Source organism: Syngnathus typhle, linkage group LG5 (assembly GCF_033458585.1).
Source record: "Syngnathus typhle isolate RoL2023-S1 ecotype Sweden linkage group LG5, RoL_Styp_1.0, whole genome shotgun sequence".
NCBI lineage: Eukaryota > Metazoa > Chordata > Actinopteri > Syngnathiformes > Syngnathidae > Syngnathus > Syngnathus typhle.
This window is the reverse complement of record NC_083742.1, coordinates 4,603,182-4,621,090: the sequence shown is the minus strand read 5'-3', so window position 1 is coordinate 4,621,090 and position 17,909 is coordinate 4,603,182. Positions and strand designations below refer to the sequence as shown.

The 17,909-nt window shown below is 39.1% G+C and overlaps 2 protein-coding genes across 2 annotated transcripts in view; one reads left to right on the top strand and one right to left on the bottom strand.

Annotated features, from left to right (window-relative positions):
* Positions 1 to 1,452: 1,452 nt before the first annotated feature.
* On the bottom strand, positions 1,453 to 9,975 carry ppp6c (protein phosphatase 6, catalytic subunit). The gene is made up of 7 exons (XM_061278599.1): positions 9,836 to 9,975; positions 7,313 to 7,408; positions 7,121 to 7,186; positions 6,901 to 7,042; positions 6,714 to 6,793; positions 5,393 to 5,602; positions 1,453 to 2,482 (listed from the first exon to the last, which is right to left on the bottom strand). The coding sequence occupies exons 1-7, from the start codon at positions 9,908 to 9,910 to the stop codon at positions 2,234 to 2,236; spliced, it is 918 nt and encodes a 305-aa protein (XP_061134583.1). The 5' UTR covers positions 9,911 to 9,975; the 3' UTR covers positions 1,453 to 2,233.
* A 671-nt stretch (positions 9,976 to 10,646) lies between these two features.
* LOC133153652 (multiple epidermal growth factor-like domains protein 9) overlaps positions 10,647 to 17,909 on the top strand; it is an 80,792-nt gene continuing 73,529 nt past the window's right edge. Inside the window, exon 1 of the mRNA XM_061277601.1 lies at positions 10,647 to 11,298. Coding sequence (XP_061133585.1) covers positions 10,791 to 11,298 — 508 coding nt within the window. The 5' untranslated portion in view covers positions 10,647 to 10,790. The remainder of the gene's footprint in view (positions 11,299 to 17,909) is intronic.

The window sequence follows — 17,909 nt, the reverse complement described above, 5'->3', positions numbered from 1 at the left end:
ACGAGAATCCAGATAGCCGCTGTCAGCATGGGTGCCCCCTAACCATCTCCCCGACCGGGGAGCGGAGGGAGGGAGTGGAGAGGGAGAGAAAACAAACTCCAGCCGAATCGGCCACTACAGGTTAGTTAAAGGCCATGTCATAGAAATGTGTCTTTAGACGTGTCTTAAATGTTTCTACTGAGGGAGCAGTTCTAATATCCATTGGTAGGGCATTCCAAAGCTCTGGAGCCCGAATAGAAAATGCTCTAGAGCCTGCAGACATTTTCTTGGCCCTCGGTGCCACTAAAAGGGTAGCGTTTTGCGAACGAAGGTTACGAGACGGAACATAAGGAACAACTAGGTCGACGAGATATGAAGGCACTAAGCCATGCAGTGATCTATAGGTTAATAGAAGAACCTTGAAATCACATCTTAAAGGGACCGGGAGCCAATGTAAGTTGGCTAGTATTGGGGTAATGTGATCAAATTTTCTTGTCCGAGAGAGCAGCCTTGCAGCAGCATTTTGTACTAACTGTAGACTTTTGATGCGGGACTTAGGAAGACCCGATAATAGTACATTACAGTAGTCCAGGCGCGACGTGACGAACGCATGAATAATGGTTTCTGCATCACCGGTCGAGAGGATCGGACGAATCTTTGCAATATTACAAAGGTGAAAAAACGCAATTCTGGTTATATTCTTAATGTGCTTTTGAAAGGAGAGAGTTTGGTCAAATATTACCCCGAGATTAGTTACAGTATCGCTTTGAGTGATAGTACGGTTACGGTTAGATCTGCTAAAACAATATCTGATCTTTTGCGGCTCATCCTCGATGTTATCAAGAATTATGGAGCAGCCCCAAGTCAGATACTGGGACAATCAAAAGACCCACTACACTGCACTCCAGCCTCATCTGTGCCGTGTGAGGGGGTGTTTTCAGCGGCGGGAGAAATTGTGTCCAAAAAGCGCAACTGGCTCAATTTCAAAACATTGGAAAAACTATCTTTGTTTTAAATAAAAAATTGTAAAAAACAAATCCCAGTGCACAGGCATCCTCTTTCACAACACGTTCACTTAGATTTTCATGTTGTTACATGTTCACATTATTGATTGACTAACTAAAAAATAAAACACATTTTCAAGTTAAATAAATGCGTGAAAGATTCAACATAAAATAAAACTACTTAAATTAATTAATGTATATACTAGGTCATCAAATCAGTGTCAGTCGTCTGTCAACTAGGTTGCCTGTAGTATTTTTAAATTCCAGCGGGTGTCAGCAGTGAGCGACACATTATCGACAGTGTCACTACAGTTTGGCAATGTGTCGAAACGATACACGACGCCTCATGGACCCATCACTCCTGATTGTACGATGGCTGACAGGAGCAAGCGCGCTGCAAACGACAAAACGCAGCAAACGGCAGGAATGCCACTGTAAAATTGTCACGTGCAAATCACAACAACAGGACTTAGTTCTCAGACCAGTAAGTTTTTATTGTAAAGTAAAACAGAGATCTGCAAATATGAACATTTTACAACCGTCAGTGGACTTCAGCAAGCAAATTCTCTTACTTAGCTGTGAAATATCTGTGATTTAAGCCCCAAATGAGAACTGAACGTCTGAAAGGAGTTACCAATCTGTGAGGCAGTTTACAGTATCACTGCTTCATTGGAAAACAAAATCAATCAATTATATTAAAACAGCAGCTCATGCAGCAATATTTAACTTCCATGTGAATGTACATTTTTCAATAGTTGGTTGTTGGTTTTCTCATTACAGAAATATCAACAGTCCAAACTGCTGTTTAAGCAGTCAGAGATCATGATATTTGTCAATTCCGATAGAGAATGGGATAGAGAGAGCAAGAGGCCTAAAAACATTGAGAATTAGGATACAGAAGGACTGCAATAAATATTGACAGAGATACGATTGATTGATCATAGTTTCCATCCATAAGCCAAAATCTTTTTTAATGGAATGGATAGTGTAAAATGTGTAGAACAGACCTATATTGATCAAATGTTCTGGTAGCTTTTTGCAAACATCCAGGTTGAGGTGAAGGGCTTAAGATTCAAGCTGCAGATACATGGCTTCAAATGTACAGGGGGAAATAAACAATAGTTGGCACTGTAAATACTTTACATTTACACTACAAAAGTCGTACAGACTCACAAGTGCTGTTGCCACTCTCCTTGGTGTCTGCACTGGAAAAAACAACAACAACAAATAATGTTTTGGATTTCATCATCTTACAGGAAATAAGGTGTTGTTGTCCGAGGTGGAATGACCCTTTCAGAATCAGGCACTGCTCTGAAGAGCTTTGGCTCTCTTGTGTTAGCATCTTTGAAGACCATAATGGAGGCTATGTTGCCACAACGATAGCAGTAGTTGGGAGCCGACCACACCGTGACCAGCTTCTCATCAAACATAAACTTGTAACCCTCATGGACCAGTTGATGTGCCCGGCAAATCAGCTTCAGATTGTTGATGTGGACAAACTGCAGGGTTTGGGCAAGACACAGAAATGAATAAGTATTAGGGGCAAAAAAGAACACATTATCAGACAAGAACAGCTCTCTGGCTAAAATCCCAATAATTTAAAAGGTGCTAGTGCTGCATGATGTTGGAAAAACATGCAATATGGTTGTTGAATATTGCGATATTTAACATGTGCCTAAAGAAATGACACTGACTATCTAATGAAAGAATTCTTTCATGCTGAAAAATAAGCAATCTCAATGTATTCCTAGCTAATTATTTGGAATTAACCTTTATAATATTCAAGTATTGAATGGCGATGCACATTCAAGTTTGCGTCTAACTAGTCAAGTTCAGATAAAGGCATAAAATTCGATAAACAAATTACTGCATGTCTGCGATATGCATATTGTATGAGTCAATATCACGTTTTGAAATGTTTTTGATATACTGCGACCTAAAAGCTGCTATTAATAATGAAGGGATAAGGAAATTCCAGTATAACTACAATTGTTCTTAAAATAATCATAATAGGAAGGCAGTGGAATAGAAAAAAGCATGTCGAACTCAAAGTGAAGAGGCTATATGTGTGGAGTGGGGAAATCCTCCCCTTGATTACGTGGGTTTTTGCTGGGTCATTCCGCGTCCTCCTTCACATTGTAAAAAACATACATATGCGACAGCATAGTACTACTATTGTCAGGGTTTTCCAAAACTATCTTGATCGTATGATTATGTTGGAATGTATGTAACCGGTAATAAATAACCTAGGTAGATTAGTTTTATGCTTATGTTGGTGTGTAACCAGTAATAAATAACCTAGCTTGTCCCATCCTACACAATGTCGTAAAACAGCCCCTGCTCTGCTAATCTAGAGGTCAAGGGCTTTAACTTGTCTATTCTGTCCACTGTCACCCCCACCCTTTTTCTCTTAATAAAGATGCTCTTGTGGGAAGCGAGAGTCAGACTTGGTTGTGGTTGGGCCTTTCCAAAACTTTTAATTTTCTTCGGGTTGTATCTTTAGTTTTGCAGTTTTGTTTAATAGTTTTAATATTTGCAACTTCTGCTGATTTTTAGATTTTTTCGGGGTACCACTTTAGTACCAGTATGGAGATTTTTTATGCAGGTATAGTACCGTAATTTTCGGACTATAAGTCGCCCCGGAGTATTAGTCGCACCAGCCATAAAATGCCCAAAAATGTAAAAAAAACCCATATACAAGTCGCTCCGGAGTATAAGTTGCATTTTGGGGGGCAATTTATTCAACAAAATCCAACACCAAGAACACAGGCTAAACGATACGGTATGCTAACGTGACAAACACAAACGAGGAGCTGAGAACGGGCCTGACGTAACATTCCATTATTAAAAAAAAACTATTACATAAATAACACGTTTATAAAACCATCTGTATCACTCCAATTCATTAAATCCATCGATCGTCCTTTGTCAACAATGCCGTGTGCCGCGCCGCAGTTCAAATTATTCCACAAGCCCATACAACGATATATAAACTATATTTTAAATAACTATCACATAAACAACAATATTATCAAACCATTGTTGTCACTCCAAATCATTAGATCTATCGATCAAATTTCTCATCCTTTATGTCATCCTGGTGACAGAGGACATGTCCAGAGGATACAGCGCTTTAAAGTGTTAATTACTGTATTTGATTTTTTCTCTATTTTTCATGTTTTGAATATGTTCAAGATAAAGATATCAAAGCATGTGAAGTGGTCAACTATACTTGTAAGTAAGTGATGTGGTAATGATCAAGTAAGAATTTGTGAAAAAAAACATATACAAGTCGCTCCTGAGTATAAGTCGCCCCCCCACCCAAACTATGAAAAAACCCGCCACTTATAGTCCGAAAATTACTGTATCTAAGTAAAAATGTTGGTTTCGTGACAACACTACCTACAGATGTAGGTTCAAATAAGGTTCACCGATAGTTTTGCTAAGCTTACACAACATTTTTCTAACTACTATCCCAAAACATCTTTTTGTACATGTAAATACACGGTGCAATTTAACAGCCAATATCTGTTATTGGTAATATGGGTGCGTTACTGTCCGTGGCATTGGTAACTTGAAGGCACCAATAACGCTGAGAAGTACTAGAGGTTTTGTAGCAGCAACATATCTTTCAGGGGCATCCTTGTATATTTCAGTAATGCCAAGCCAAGCCAAGCCATATTTTGCTTGTGTAAAAACACCTTGGCACTGTAGTTAAGCAGTACTGGACTGGTCTGCCAATACTCCAGAACAGTCTCCCATTGATAATGTGCTGCATATTATGAAGCTCAAAATACAACAACGGAGACCTCCGAACTGTTGAGCATGGGAATGGGAAAGACTTGCACCATCAAATCCTCAACATTTACTGTCTTCATTTCCCAAATGCCAATTGAGTGTTGTTAAAAAGAAAGGAGATGCAACACAGTGCCTCTGTTCCAGCTTTTTATTTTTAGGGACACGTTGCAAGCATCAAATTCAAAATGCGTAGATGTTTGCATATAAATAAATAAACAAACAATTTTTAAAAAGTTATATTTGTATTGTATTCAATTGGGTACAGGCTAGGTTGCTAAGAATAGGGAAATCTTTGTATTCTGCTTTTGTTTATGCTTTCATCTTTTAGAAGAATTGGGACTTGTAGTTTCAGGTTATGGACACTGATGCAAGCTTTTGCTACCCATAGCTATTGTTTGAATTCACCAACAGATTTTAATTAAATCATACTAGTTATGCAGTATTATATTTCAAGTTTGGAATTTGCAAGAAATAAACACCTGGGAGACAAACTAAGAATAACCCATTTTAGGGTGAAGAAATGTCCCCTCCATACTCATACAATATATCCAGTTAGTAGACATGAAAATTAACTTCCCTGCAAATATCAGTCAGTGTTTGATGCAACCTACCTCATTTGTGACTTTTGCACCAAAGAGCCAACCTGCTCCTCTAGGGCTGATGGCCCAAGTGTCTACATCTTCAGGGTCAGACCAAACCAAATCACAAAAGGCTCCTTTGTGAGGGATTTCCTGGTTCCGCTCAATGGTCCGAATTTGGTCTAAGGTTTTAATGTCAGGAGAGAGGCCTCCGTGCACACACAGGATCTGTTCATCCATTAGCTAGCAAAAAGAGGAAAAATGGGAAGAAAATCATACTGAATGCAGCGATAGTTTAAACACAACTGTGTAGCTCTTACTAAGGATGTGTAAGCTACAAAGTACTTTGGCTTGACAAGTTGCCGGGCTTTTTGTCAGTCTGGAAAGTTATGAAAATGTACTTTTAATTAAGGGAAGCCTATAAAAACGTTTTTGCCCATGTCTTCATTAAAACAATATTGTCTGGTTCTGATAAACCTGTTGATATTGCAAAAAATCATGCCAAAATGTTTGAGACCTTCCTGCTTTCTGCACCAAGTTTTCAAACTGAATTCATTAATTCCAAATTGATCTCTTCACTGGGCAGTAAGCTCAAGTCCTCCATAATTAACTTGGAATCAACTCAAAACAAATACAGTGGATTCCTCTTATTTGCAAATGAGAGGGACTAGGCCGATCTGTGATCTGTAAAATATACATGTGTAGCAGAGAAAATTGAAATACATACAGAAAAATATTTGAAACCTCACAGAATTCTTCACCCGTGGACCCAGTTTACATAAGTGTCAAATTCTGGAACTGACAGACAACTATTGTGAAAAGGGGAGTTTTGAATGGACATATTTTTTGACTGTTAAATCCAACATTTTCTTTACAATAACATGTTGCATGTGGCTCCACTATTCTCAACATGACATTCTGATTATATTGCCTTTGTGGAATATGAGTTAAGCAGCAAAAATCACCTGTTTTTATCCATCTCAGGGGGGCAGGTATTTTGCCACTTGCTGTCAACTGAAAATGACATCACAGTTGCCAGGTCTCAGGTGACAACCAATCACGGCTCAACTTCAGAAAACTGGTGCGCAGTAATTGGTTGTGACGTGAGACCTGGCAACTGTGATATTATTTTCAGTTGACAGCAAGTGGCAAAATCATTGCTCTCTATGATCGATAAAAAAACGATCGATTTTGCCTGCTTAATTCATATTCCACAAACAAAGCATTAATCAAAACATTGTGTTTTGACTAGTTGGGTTGCACAGAACATTATTACGAAGAGAATTTTTGGATTGTCTTCCCCTTTAAATCAGACTCAAGTCTAGGTATTAAATAATATTGAACTAATACTTACAGCTGCCACTGTTAACATATCAAACACTTTGGTGCAATACCGCCAGGCATTAGCATTTCCATATTTGGTCTGGCACTCATCTGTGGAAAAAACAAAAATTAAAGTGATTACTGTTCAGAAGGCAAAATAATTTATTGTATTTATCACATCAGGTTAAAAACTGGTAAATACTTTTCCCTCATCTCACCATAAAAGCCATAAACTTGCGTAATCTGTCTGCTCTCGTGATTTCCACGTAGAAGTGTGATGCGGTCTGGCCATTTGGCTTTCAGCACCAGCAAGTAGGTAAAAGTCTCCAAACTGTAGTATCCTCGGTCAACAAAGTCTCCCTAAAGATCATAGAATCTTATTATCAAAAAGTCAATGGTGACACCCTTGTGTTATATTTATATAAAACATATACGAACCATAAATATGTAATTTGTATCTGGAACTTGGCCACCAGTTCGAAAGAGTTCACAAAGATCATAAAACTGGCACAAAGGGGGGGGGGGGGGGCAATATTAGATAAAATATTGTACACCACATATATCATCAAGCTACACGCACACGCACGCTCTACATTTTTTGCACGAGCTTTTAATGTCTGGAAATGTCACCTGTCCGTGTATGTCCCCGCATACTGTTACTGGAGTAGAAACAGGTTGGACGTTAGACTCCTCCAGCAGGAGGTCACACACATAGTCACATAATCGCTGTGTAAGAGAAAAAAAACAGAAGTGCTGTACAGGTGGTAAGGGTTCAGACAGACATCATATTGCTTTAAGCAACTACTAAAGTGTTATGTACGCATTTGTAGGGCTTCCACAAATTGTTTTGTTCGTCGACTAATCTCCAACGGTAATTGCGATTAGTCGACTAATGGTATCATATGTAAATTGCGGAAAATCGCAGCAACAAGCAGCTGATCTTGTATATTCCCATTAGTAGCTTACAGTTTATTTAAAGTATATACAAATTAATAATGACGATAATTATGGTGATGTGACACCTAACTTGTTTTAAACTTTGTAGCAGTATACCCAACTGGTTTATGAAGATGGATCATCTGAAAACGAAGGCAATACTAAGGCCTTAATTTATTTATTTTTTTGCTGTGAATATTTAGTGCATTTGAAAATGAGACCAAAATCTACGCTATGGTGAGTTCCACTAATACTCAATATGGAAAATTATGAGTGAAATTAGGGAACTGCTTTGTGCTAAAGAAAACTAAAATAAACACTTGTATTGGTTTTTACATTTGTTTTCTATCTAACCTTTATTCAAAACATTTTGTCTTGCTTCGCAAATATGCATAATTTGATCTACACATTCAAATCAAAGCACTGTAAATTAGAACAGTAAATTGTAACGACCTAGGTGAGCAAAGAGTTTTATTGTTAAGTGTTAGTGTTAAGAGCTTGTGACGAATATGTGATGTGTTACTTTAAGTTCTGTGATGCCCGAATTATGAAATGCACTACTCTGTGCATGGTCGCGAGTGACTGCTCTTGCTGCTCAATGTCAACTGCAGGATTCAAAAACTGTGTTTTGCTTTTAAACACGAGTTCACTGACTAATGCTCTCCATAACGCATAGTTGACGATACAATATGTTATCGTATCACAGCAGGACATGGTAGCCTGTGTGTGTGTTAACTACAGCTAGCTTCCAGACACGGCTATCCCTATATCAGAAATTAAATCAGTCATCAGCGACAACGTGCTTCCTTTGTAGATGGTCGATTGTCACCGTCGTGCTGCCATAAAAGAGAGGTTTACATCGTATGTTAGGTGAAATGCAGCAAGACCTTTTGACTCTGTTGCTAACAGGTTAGCCATGTCAATCATAATCACCCAAAAAGGTTTTGTTTAGATCACAGATGACCCGGATTACCAGTACTTTGCATGTGCATCCCTGAGAAAGCATACAGCCAGTGGAAGAAGTGGGAGACGAGGGATTTTCGAGCAAAACATACAACGCCAAATAAATATGTGTAAATAAACGGCTTGGCTATTCAAATTAATTGCTGTGATTAGTTGGCTACTAGTCTTACCTGTAAGGGCATTTTATTATCAAGAGTGAAACATATTGAATATGCATACTTCAGAGACAGTTTAAGAATACATAAACTGAGCGTTATAACAGTAAAGTTATTACCAAGTCGATTTCTGCAAATGTGAGGATAAGCTATTCAATAGACGGATTCTTATTTCTTTAGACAGAGATGGTTTGAAATGAAAACACATTTTAAAACTCATTCAATGAAAACCATTTTCGGATGCTCTTTTACCCTTCCACGTAAAAGATGTAAAGGATTCAAAACTGGGATTGGACATCTGGATTCTTTAAAAACATAAAAGTATATCTTTGGCGTTGAATGTGTTTCAAATGCGTGTGAAATTCCTAGATCATTGTGACAGCTTTTTTCTGTAAGCCTGTTTTGATGCATATCCCTCAACACCGGTGACATTAACTCAGAGGATTTTGCTGTCAACACATAACACTGATAAATATCCAATACTGGCATATACTATACAATAGTAAAGGCATAATGGTCGAGAAACATTTGTTCACCGCAGCATCTTGCTTCTGTCTGACTAAATGAGAATAGGAAGATATTTTAATGAGCACGTCAGTTAGAGAAATCAAATTCTGAGTATTTCAAAGTCAAAGTCAAAGTTTTATTATTGGGGCGAATATTAGTGTAATGTACATCACACGATAGCCCTTAATGTAAAACCATGGCTTTCCTGACATGGACCTTTAGTTATTTGACTTGCCAGTGACAGTGCATGTCTACTCGTCATTGAAAACCACTTGTGTGTTACCCATAAACACATCAGCAATGCTGTTCACACAGCAATTGAAACGATAAACGTTCCGTCTTCTAACTCAAAATGGCAGTCACCACCATCAAGTCATTACATCGGGGTCTAATCATTTTATCTGTTAATATAAGACATATCTTCATTTGCTCCATTCACTTCCTGGCCGCACAAACGTATCGAGTGTGCTAAACGCTACTAGCTAGCTTAAGCTAGCCTTAGTTATTAACACATTTTAACCACAATTTAAGTAAAGTATTAAAAGCACACTACTTTTTCTTGCCGAATGTATTCAAATTTTGTCTGGTTTACCTTTAGGTCATTTTCTGGAAGGTATTTGCACTGTTTTGCGATCTCCGCATATTTATCCAGATCAAGCGGCGCCATTGTAACTCGCTATTTGTCTTGCGCAACTTCCTGCAAATGTTTGGGGGTCTGGCCATCTGTATTTTACGAATTGCTGTACTGCCATCTCCCGTCCGTATGCTTCAATGCAGCTACTGAGATCATTTTGGCGTAGTGGCATACTTTGACCGCATGGATGAACTCTATGCTTGTCTAGTAATGTACTGCGATCCAAGAAGAAAAAAAATCGAGTTCTAGCGTCAGGGCAAATAGCGTCTGGTTTTGCGCAATCAAATGTACGCTTAGTTAATTTGACAAATATATTCTCTTTTCATGGACTACGTCTTGTGTTTTAATATTCTGCTTTCAAAATGTATTTGCTAATTGGACGAATTGAAAATCATGATGGGTTTAAAAGGATGGACCTTTCGTCCGTTGTTCATTTGGATTTAAAATGTAAGCATCAAATGTAAAAGTTACTAGTTTGAAATGTTCACTCATTCATTATCAATGTGTAATGGGACATTTGATTTTCTTAGTAAAGGTATTTTAAATAAATAAATAAATAAATAAATAAATAAATAAATAAATAAATAAATAAATAAATAAATAAATTTGAGAAAAAAAAAAAATCTTGTTTTTCTTTGCTGATCTTTGCGCTCTCGAAATGACTGGTATAAAGCCCGTCCAATCAGCTAACGGGAAGGTGGTTTTTCGTTGGTCTTCTCGGGTTTCTATTGGCTGATGTAAATGAGCATGGCGTGTTGAGCCAAGTTAGGTTGCAGACCAATGACTTGTGGTTCATGAAGCGACAAACAGCACTGTACGCGCCGGGAGACATCAATGGTGGAGTACGCATCCATTCAGGGAAAGGTCTGAGAGAGACCGTTACTGGGGCTTACATGGAGAGCTGAAACTGAATATGAGATTAACGTCCTTAATGATGTACATATCGTCGGTTGTGGTATTTATTTTGTATGTATATATCGATTTTTCTGAAGCTGCACCTCGCATCAGTTCATACGATGCGTCGCCAATCTCCAGGAAGCCAGACACAGCCTCCGACACCTGGAAGACCCTCCATACAGATATGCCTCGTCGTTTACCCGAGAGCAGATTCTCTTTAGCACCGTCTTCTGCTATTGGCATAGCTAGCTATATCCCCCCAAATACAATTCTTTCTGCACCAAATGAGCCAACTACCGCTGATTTCGACTCCGAGATCATTTCAAGCGCAAAGGAAGACATCGCGGCGCTGATTTCCAGGTTAAGCGCCCCCCGCAAAAGATCCACTGATGCACACAAATCACACTTTGCCCGGGAGAAAATGCTACAGACAATGATGTCCATGGTTTCTCAGCGGACAGACAACGATGCGTGGTCGGCAGATAGGATCGCCACATCTGTTACCTCAGTGGAGAACAGTCAAGGTGAGTGTCGTCGAATGCAGTACTAGCGAAAGTGGATCATTTTGTCTGAAAGGTTTTGCTTTCACGTAATTAAAAACGTAAAGCAAAGAGGCGTGTAGAAAACCAATCACTGCTATGCAGCGTATCTGCGAGAAGAGGAACGATCGCACTGTGCTTTTGACGCAGAGACCAAATAATGCACATTACAACAATGGGCAGACCCCATCAGATATGCATGCTGCACCCCGTCAAAGAATCCTAATGTATCGTGAACTGCAATGTATTCCTGTTAAAAACGGTATCCTTGATACGTGAACATTAACGTGGCCTACATGAGGCCTCTTAATAAAAGATGTGTGCCACATATTACAGCGTATAGGATGGGGGGGGGGGGGGGGGGGGGGTCTAAGGTTGATCCTGTTGTTCAGTGAGGGTATCCCGTTCGTCAAGCCACACAGCATCCACACACACCCATGGCATTATTGCATTCAGCTCAGCAGGATTTATGTTCAAGGGAAATTTCGTTCAAATCTGTTTGTCATGAATGTGGGACATGTAGAATCCAAGGACACCCAAATAAAAATGGCCAGGCAGCTTAAGCTATGAATGGGGAATGACAATGGCCCCTATCCAAGCACTGTGCAAGTTTTGATTAAGTCCTAGCCAGAAGCACAGTTGTGATAATAAATCTTTTGATGACTGTGAGGCAGATGGTTTAGTTGTTTTTAACCACCCAAATTGGTTATACCAGCTCACCAGGCTGATTCTGCCAAAGCAATTTTAAAGAAAACATGGCCATTTTTTTCTCTCCAAATATTTGATTCAATATTCTGTGTTTACAGAAAAAAAGCACAATTGTTACCTTGTTACCTCCTTCTGAAGTGAAGAACTCCAGAAATATATGTAGCCTATTTCTTTCCATGTTCTGACTAATTTTGGCTTCTCACATCATCTATTAAAATCTATTTGCTGTGACACTCGTTAATCCCTAGCAACATTAAAATTTGCATACATCTTCAGATCTTCCGTAAAAGACAACATCACTGATTATGACGACACCTGGTAGCCATTCTTGCAATTTTCCCAGAGATGTTCCCTCAAAACACCATTCATCCATTAATTCTTGTTGTTGCTATTATTACTATGTTTTCTTAATTACTTTCATTGTTATGATCGTTATTTGTCTCTTTATTATTTTCGTGCCTCTCTGGTCTTGTGTCTATATTTGTTCATTAAGGAAAAGGAAAAATGTTTAACTGTATATTTTTCAGACATCACTTATGTTTTGCTAAATGTTACATTTCCTCTCAGTTTTCTAGCATTTGCATAAAATAGTGACAAAAGGACAAACACTTGAGAATTAATTGTTATTTCAGGCTGGTTCTGCAGACGTTTTTTTTTTTTTTAAATTCAAATTCAGACTTCAAAAGTGAAAATTGTCATGCGACATATTTCCAAGCCTTTGTGCTGAATACTTTCGGTTCAGTAATGCCAATAAGCTTTATCATGCTTTTTTTTCTCCTTTACCATCCGTTTGACCTGGTGGTCAAAATTAAACTTGCATTCTTGAGCTCTTATCATTGTTCCATTTTAAAGATAGATAATATCACATCAACAAAGGCATCAACCTCGATCACATGGAAGGGCCTCGCAGACACATATAAGCTTTTTTCCCTTCCAATATTTTTGCAATTTGATACCGAGGGAAAAAAGGACAAATAAAATTGGTTTTCACGGTAGCAGCAGACAAGAAAATACCGAGTGAGGCTCAGGAGGAATTTTGAGTCTTGTTCTAAACGGTCTGCCCCTATTTGAATAACAGTCATGCTGCCACAACACGTCACAGCAGTCAAACAGATAAACGAGACAGGGGAGAGGTGAGCCCACCCCCCTTTTCTCTTTCCACTGCACACAGGTCCAGCCCAATAGACATCAGACGCAGTGTGTGTAGCTAAACACCACATCTAGTGAAAGCCTAGTTTTTAAGAATGATAAACAGTGTGTGTGTGTTTGAGATGGGATATAAAAAAAAAAAAGGATTTAAACAGCATTTCTCAATTCATTTGGATTTCACACATTCTTTGGCATCATCAGGGCTGACAGTTCTTGTGCCTCTTACTGTAGCAAAGAGCCTGGGAGTAGAGGCTCTCCAGGCTTGCATAACCAAAGGCCATTTTGTTTTACTTACATAAAAGTACAAATGACAGGAGAAGAGCTACAACATTTGAACTGGATTCTAAAGCATCCAAATGAAATTGTACATTTAATTTGATCTAATTGCTTTAGGTATGTTTTGGTTTTTGTTTTGAGTACACAAATAGCTCAGCTGTACAAAGTACGTGTGAGATAGTGTTGGTCTGCAGTCGGCACTTTGCACTGAATTTGAGATCAGATAAATAATAGATAACCACAGAGTGCTTGTCAAGGTCATCTGCATGTCAACATATCCTAGATTCTTCTTGAATTGTGCCAAATATGTCCAGCGAAAAGTCGCAAAAGTCTATATAATTGCTACCCATTGAAATGCATTGGAATTGTGCATCTTGTTTTGAACCCCCCCTTCGATTAAATTCATATCTGTTCTTATCCAAAAAGCTCAGGCTCCATGTTATTATTTAAGTGACTTCACTGAGAGTAGAATCGGAAGATAAAACTTTAAATCACCGAAACAACACGGCCAAAACTTGTGATGACGTGAGCAAACAGCGCAGCCAGCACGCGGGAAAACGGGATAAGAGCCAGCATGTCTGCGGTGTGGACTGATTTCACTATCTCAGGGAAAGACCCACGGATAGCGATTTGCAAAACATGCAATGCTGAAAATTAATGCTATATAAATAAAATATAAATATAAATAATATAATATAAGATAATAATATTAATATTATAAAGATAATATTAATATAATATATAAATAAATCCATAAATGCTGTGGTTCTAATAACTGACAATCATTTCTTACGGTGTTTCGGTTTTCGGCCTTGGTTTCCTCATTTTTGGTTTTCGGTTTCGGCCAAGAATTTTTATTTCGGTGCATCCCTACTCTATACACTGTACTAGTCTGACTGAGCAGATGCTGCTGTTCGCCTCCAAATTGGAGCTCATAAAAGGAAGTACACAACCCCAATTCTCGCCTCCCTTCACTGGCTCCCAGTACATTTTACAGTTAATTTTGAGGTACATCTATTTGTTTCCAAATCAAATAAATCATTAAATGGCCTCGCCCTAGTTTAGCTCTCCGAGCTGCTCCACCCCTACGCTTCAGGTCTGAAGACCAGACGCTCCTGGAAGTGCAGAGACTGAGCGGAGCCTTGGAGAGGATCGTGCCTTTTCTGTTGCCGGCCCTTCCCTCTTGTATGTTAGACAAGCCCCCGGCCCCTGCCAGTTTTTAAGTCATTTGAAGACCCATTTTTATTCTTTAGCCTTTGACTGACTGTGTTGTTATTGTTCTATTGTTGTGTAACTACCGTATTTTCCGGACTATAAGGCGCACCGGACTATAAGGTGCACCTTCAATGAATGGCCCATTTTAAAACTTAATCCTTATATAAGGCGCACCGGACCATAAGGCGCACCATTAATGCATCATGTCAGATTTTTAATCCAAATCAAATCATTCTCCATTTTATCTTTTTTATTTCAACTTCAGATGCAACAAATGACTTTATAATCAGAAAATAATGATCCATAGTCTTTTTGATTCATGATTTATAGTCTTCAGCAGGCCACTTATGCTTGATTTCATGACACAATGCTTCGGGCCTGTTTGAATTTAGGAATTTAGTCCATATATAAGGCGCACTGGACTATAAGGCGCACTGTCGGCTTTTGAGAAGATTTTCGGGTTTTAGGTGCGCCTTATAGTCCGGAATTACGGTACTTTATATGTACAGTAGGGGTGTAAATCGTGGGTTTTGTCACGATACGATATCATATCGATACAAAGAACTACGATACGATATTTGCCGATATCTTAAAGCCTGCTGCGATTCATTCACAATATATCACAATATAGTGCTCTACGATCGATATATATATATATATATTTTTTTAAAATAAAAAATATAGAACAATATCCTGATTTATAACAATCCATACGCAAAATCAACAAGGTACTGCAAACTCTTTATTTAGGAAATTACAAGAGTATTGTAGTATAATTATATAATTATAATTAATTAAAATAATTAATTATAGCACCAGCCCAAGAGCCGCGTACTAGTTGTCGACTCCCCTTTCACGTGCCTGCTCTGCTCACAACAACGCTGCGCACTGCTCCCGGAAAGAGGAAGCAAGCAACAATGAACTGGATTTCAAAATAAAGTCGCGTCTTATGTCCGAGGTCAAACACGGCGATATAAATCGATGTTTACGTTTAGCATCGATGCCAATATATCGTAGAGCATTATATCGATTAATCGATGTGTATCGATGAATCGTTACACCCCTAATGTACAGTATATTACTACTACGACTGTATATTAATTTGTTATAATCTAAAACTTTTACTGTCTTTGCAGTTACATCATTGTTATATTTATATGTGAAGTGCTTTGTTTCAGCTGCAGTTGTTGTTCAATGTGCAATATAAATGAGGTTGAATTGTATTGTAGTACTGTATTGGCCCGAATATAAGACGACCCTGATTATAAGACGACCCCCTCTTTTTCAAGGCTCAAGTTTGAAAAAAGACGTTTTGAACACCAAATTTAATTTTTATACAGAAAATAATTACAGTACATCTGAAACAAATGATTATAACAATCTATTCGAGAAAAAAAGCATGTTATTTTGCCTCATTCAAATCATGCAAAAACTGTCTATCACATCTTAATATCTGAACATTTAAATATGTAAACTAAAGTGCAATCACATTTGTAAATGAATGGCTTCTGGTTTTTGAAATGTAAATAAACCAATCTACTGTGATAAAACAACAATATTGCAATAACTGCATTAACCATCAAAGTGAAGTCTAACTAACTGTAGTCTTGAAACAAATCTGAATAAGGAAAAACATTGCAATAAAATAAGGCAAACTGCTACCGCTATTGTTGGGGAGCCTGAGGACTGTATAAGGCTGGGGTGTTAAACTCATTTTTTTCGCGGGCCGCATTGTAGTCATAGCTTCTTTCGGAGGGCCATTAAGACTGTCAACCCAAATAAATGTATGAGCACCTCATATTATATACAGTAAAAGCTACAAAACAAACTGACAAATAACTCATTTTCAAATCAGACGAGTAAAAACTGGTCAAATATCTAAAAAAATATATATTAATAAAACAAGACAATTTGCAATTCTAGTAATGACACGAATTTGATGCACAATTTGTCTTTGCAGGCCACATAAAATGATGTGGCGGGCCGTATCTGGCCCCCGGGCCTTGAGGTTGACACCTGTGGTATAGGGGATTGGCTTGGATGGTTATGCTCTTTTCCCCCCCCAAGTGTCGGTCAAAACACAGGAGGGAAGTCCTGGTTCAGTTTTGATTGCTTTACTGAATTATTGGCAAAACCGTAACATGCACTGTGGCTGATAGGGGCATACAGGCAAACTGGCAAAAGGGTATAAGCACATGTTTGGTCATAAGGATCTGAGAGCAGGTGTGTCTAGTGTACATGAGTGATTATTGTGTGACGGTTGTGTGGGGTGTGTGTGTATGTGGGGTGTGTGTGTGTGTGGTTCTGCAACAGACAGAAATACAGCACGTAAGTCAACGCTCAACTTCTGACGTCACACAACACGAGTCGACGACACACATTACATAACTAACTGCGCGTAACGGTTCCGCTATACTAAATAACCATAATTGAAATACTCTTGGCAACACACCAAACATAAGTCATCGAGACAACAAAATACATTTGCTGGCGACCGTTAGTTGCCGTGGCGCTGCGTAACGTCAACTCGTACAATGCGAGGAAAACTTAAAGGAGCGCGCCAAACCTATCAATCAAACGACGCACACACGAAACAAACCACAATCAGACAAACGGCGCAACAGTAGACAGAAGTAACAATGAAATGTATACATTCACTTTGTGTCAAAGATGCACACGATCACAGCAACACACTCAGTCGATACCATCCATCCATCCATCCATCCATCCATCCATCCATCCATCCATCCATCCATCCATCCATCCATCCATCCATCCATCCATCCATCCATCCATCCATCCATCCATCCATCCATCCATCCATCCATCCATCCATCCATCCATCCATCCATCCATCCACACAACCACCCACCCACCCATCCATCCACCCATCTTCCGCTTATCCAGGGTCGGGTCGCGGGGGCAGCAGCTTTAAGAGGGACTCCCAGACTTCCCTCTCCCCATCCCAGGGGGGATGTGGCTCTTTGCGGTACACAGTAAAAAAATGTGGCTCTTAGTCTCTGACTGGTCGCCCGCCCCTGCAGTAGAACAATGGAGTCCCCAGAAAGAGCGCTCTTCAGCACTTCTTCCAGGGACTCCAAGAAGGGTGGGTACTCTGAGCTGCCGTTTGGTGCATAGACACAAACAACAGTCAGGACCCGTCCCCCGACCCGAAGGCGGAGGGAGGCTGTCCTCTTGTTCACCGGGGTGAACGCCAATGTGCAGGCGCCCAGCTGGGGGGCAATAAG